Below are 4365 nucleotides of genomic sequence, written 5' to 3'. Positions count from 1 at the left end.
ATTTAAACAGATGGAAGCCAGCGACGTGCGGCGCGACACCGAGGTCGTTCGCCCTGACACTCGCTCCGTCAGGCTCCACGGACGACGTCACCCGGCGCGGGGAGAGGAAAAACAAAGGTCACGTGATCGCGTCGTCCCGCTCGCGCGATTGGCCGCGCGTCGCCCGCCAATCGCCCAATTTAAACATGTTCCGCTTCATTTTGCAGATAAATCCCGCGCCGCGCGTGTGTGTGTGTGTGTGTGTGTGTGTGTGTGTGTGTGTTACAAATTCAGTTGATGAACACATTTCGAGTATCGCGTCTAGAAATAGAATAAAAAAAACACATTTATTTACATCGCGGCGTTGCGCCGTGCTGTCCACCAGGGGCAGCAACGCGCTGCGGGGCGTAGCTCGGCCACCACTGTTCCGCCTCCGTGAGAAGAAGAGCGGCGACGGCGACCCTCCTCCCTGTCGTCCGCCTGAGCGGTGACTCCGACCTCGGATAGAAACGTCAAATTGTGTTGTTTTTGGGGTTTGTTTGGTTTGTTTTTTTTTTAACCCCGGACTGGATCGCCCGGTTTGATGTACGGCCCCCGTTGGGTACCAGGGGCACCGTGGGCGTGTTGGTGAGTCACTCGGGTTTTTTTTTTTTCATTTCGGGGGCAACGTCTCTACGAAGGATCGTGACGGCGACACGTTCAGAGAGCGAACGAAACGTCGCTCAGACGGACCGGCTCGTTTTCATTATATTCAACACTTTAAAGTGGTGATCACTAACATGATTTTGTTGGAGGGGGGGGGGGGGGGCACAATTCGTGCCACATTTATTTAGCTTGCACTCATCAGAAAGCGTCGGGCATGTGTTCCCCTATGCGCTGTCCATCGTTGGTGGCGGGGTCCGCCCTTCCCATGACGTAAAAATGAATCCGAGAAAGTGGCGTAGCTAGTTATGATCGGTCACCTGTCGATGTGGATGAACATTCACACCGAAAAAACAATAACAAACACATAAAGATTGTCCCCACCGCCTCAAGGGACCAAGAACAACAAAGCGATCGATCAGAGGAAGGAGGACTTGTAGTGTAGTGTAGTTCACCCATCGCGGATGATCTGATGGATTTCCACTTTAAAGACATTAAACATTTGACTATATCACAATATTACTGCATCCCAAAATCCCGGAAGATATCTAGTCTCGTATCACAATGGCAATATAATAACGATACATCGCCCAGCCCTGGATGGCGATTATACTGGTTTAATACAATATCCAATATTAAAAACCATTGTCGTCGTGATTATCTTTGCCAATTTAATGAAGACCACATCACATCATGTAATGGAACTCTAGCGTTTCTCAACCACAGTCAGTATAACTACAGCACATCAAGCAGGGTCTTGCATTTGATGACACAAACCAGCGAAGTAACTTGTGATTACCGTGTAACCTGTGGTATAGCGGTTGACATTTCTGACGCCACAAATCCGAGCCGTGTCCCTGTAACAACACAGGGGGCTTCGCTGCCATGGCGACCGCACAGTCGGCTGTCAAGTTTGCAGTGTGCATCTTGATGACAACTGAGCTGATACTCGCCAAGAAGGACTACTACGACATCCTCGGGGTCCCCAAAGATGCCACCGAACGTCAGATCAAGAAGGCGTTCCACAAGCTCGCGATGAGGCACCACCCGGATAAGAACAAGAGCCCGGATGCTGAAATGAGGTTCCGGGAGATCGCTGAAGGTATGGAAGTAACTAACTTCACTTTTGATTGAGTGATTATGTTTTAGGGGACTATATATACATTTTTTTACAATAAGAGGAACGCTATTATGCCCTATCAGAACTAGTCGAACCACACTTATCACAACAAACTGGTGAATACCTTAAGGATAGATTGTGTCTTCACGCCCCAATATGAAGTCGTGATGTGGAAGTAATTATTTTACTTATGATATCTGAAGAAGGTTTTCCGGTGGGTATGATTATATTCAGTTCTTATACCCAAATATTATCCACATTTATAGACCAAATGCAAAAGGAGCTTTTTCACAGTTTGCAATTATTCTAACGTTGCTTTAGTGTAGTTTTAACAAACACCCATCCGTCGAAAGTATTCCAACCTGGCTTTATTTTTGATTTTCAATGCAGCGTATGAAACTTTGTCTGACGAAAAGAAACGAAGGGAGTACGACCAGTTGGGACAGGCTCCGTTCTACAGCGGAGAAACACACGGCCGGCAGAGGCACGGTTCCCACCAACCTTTCAACTTTGACGACATGTTTAAGGACTTTGACATCTACAGCCAGAACCGCCACGTCCGCCACCGGGGGAGGGGCTTCGAGGAGCACGCCAAGCCACAGCCGGAGGGCCACGGTAAACACAAGAGACGTTTCCAGGGCGGGCTCGGGGCGGGCATCTTCGACGACGTGTTTGACGACATGGAGAGGATGTTCACTTTCGAAAGGCACGACAGGCAGAGCGACGGCAGGTTTCAGAGCGCGTCCAAACAGCACTGTCGGACGGTGACCCAGCGCAGGGGGAACATGGTGACCACGTACACAGACTGCACCGGGTCCTCCTGATGCGTCCTGGAAGAGGGCGCGAGGCTTCGAATCGCCTCCAGTGGAGACGATGTGACTGAAAACTGTTCCCTTCAAATGAAAGGAACAAGATCATAACTTACACTGTGAGTTGATGTATCCTCAGCTAAGAATTATGACTTAAACTGTGAGTCCTCAACTAAGGTACGCTTTGTGCTGGGATACCATTAAAATCACTCCCAATAGGCTTTTTTTAATAATGATTTCATTGACCTACTCTCTCTCAATTATTGAAGAAGTAGATGATGAATATTCTGTCAGTATTCTCGTGAGCACCTGTTTCGCCGTTGGACGAGTAAACATTTGTTTTACTGTGGAAGGAGTTCTGTAACGGGAAAGATAAATATCATCAAATTCACAAATATTATGCTTTTTTTTTAATCACTCAATCAAATCCACAAAACTGTATTTTTAAATGGAAAAAGGGACATTAATATCCCTCTCCATCAACCAACCAAGTAAATAATGTCTTGCGTAAAACATTTTTACAAATCAATGTCAACATTACATTTACATTGTATTATATACAATATGTTTGCCGATGTTTTGATCATTTACAACTTTCAAAGTCTTCAACACAATAAGCTCTATAAGCTCTAAAAATACTAAAATGTGCTTAATTGACATGACATTTCACTGTATATGTATGACCGTATGTATATGTATGTGACAAACAATCTCTTGAACTTGAACATTCAAATTCTTGATTCACTTGTGGATAACTTTAATTTTTTTTTTGTGACTGTGACACTCACCGATCGGTGGGGAAGGGAGGAGGGTGCGGTTGGAGTCAATGCACGTACTGGATCCTGGAATCAATTTGTTAATTGAAAGACATCTCGTCATTTGCGTTCTACAGTCCTAATACAGATGTGTCGATTTTATTATAATTATTTGTTTTATCTGTACAGAACTCCTTCCACATTTTACCACCTAAAAAGAATAACGGACCCTAATATTGCCAGGAACATTTGTATTGAAGCTAAGTTACTCTCCAGCTCTTTTGTATAGTTTTTAGTTTCCATTGCTTATGGTTTGCTTTTGTCAGCCTCAATACTGAGCTGAAGGCGGAGAACAATAGCGGGCGGCAAAGTTCTGCTTATGGTTGTGGAATGGGAACTATGTCCACAGAAATCTGACTCTGAGCACGTTTGCCAGTATCAATGATGTGCGCTGGCCTCTGTAGCACTCCTTTTTTGTGTTTAAAAGCCTTTTTGGACAAAGGACAAGGAATTTTCAGTTGTACAAGGTGTTCAGTAGCTGTCCATATGCGGAATGTGTGTGTCTCCCAACATGGACTGACAATATGTTTCAACATCATCGCTTACCCCATAACCACTTTTTTATATTGATGCGTTTCAGATGGAACATAAAGAAGGTTAAACCTAATTTGAAACGGACGACTTGAATCACCGACTGACCTCTGATGCGCGGTGGTGCCACAGACTTGGCGTTTGTACACGTCTGTAACGTCCTGGTGACTCCGTGGTGCAGAGACGGGTCGTGTATATTTGCAATGTGCAATACTCAAAAAGCCCTGTTGTTATTTTCAGCGTTCATCGCGTACTTGATTATTGTGAAAATACGCAGCACTTTCATTTATGTTTATTTTAGATGTGTTTTATCAGAGATACAATTTTGAGAAATAAAGGACAAATTGACATACATTTTGCACAGTTTTTGTGTGTGTGTGTGTGTGTGTGTGTGTGTAAGCAATTTGTTCTTATTTTGCCACAAGAAATAACCAATTCACACAAAGGTGCAGGTTTTATTACTCCGATA

General features: G+C 44.7%; 1 protein-coding gene across 1 annotated transcript; it reads left to right on the top strand.

Moving 5' to 3' along the window:
• The first annotated feature begins 439 nt into the window (after positions 1-439).
• dnajb9a (DnaJ heat shock protein family (Hsp40) member B9a) lies at positions 440-4250 on the top strand. The gene is made up of 3 exons (XM_080002296.1): positions 440-606; positions 1493-1723; positions 2132-4250. The coding sequence occupies exons 2-3, from the start codon at positions 1507-1509 to the stop codon at positions 2563-2565; spliced, it is 651 nt and encodes a 216-aa protein (XP_079858422.1). The 5' UTR covers positions 440-606; positions 1493-1506; the 3' UTR covers positions 2566-4250.
• The last annotated feature ends 115 nt before the right edge of the window (positions 4251-4365 follow it).

This window comes from Zeus faber, assembly GCF_960531495.2.
Source record: "Zeus faber genome assembly, chromosome: 6".
Lineage (NCBI taxonomy): Eukaryota > Metazoa > Chordata > Actinopteri > Zeiformes > Zeidae > Zeus > Zeus faber.
The sequence above is the reverse complement of the archived record's forward strand: the minus strand, read 5'-3'. Positions and strand labels throughout refer to the sequence as shown.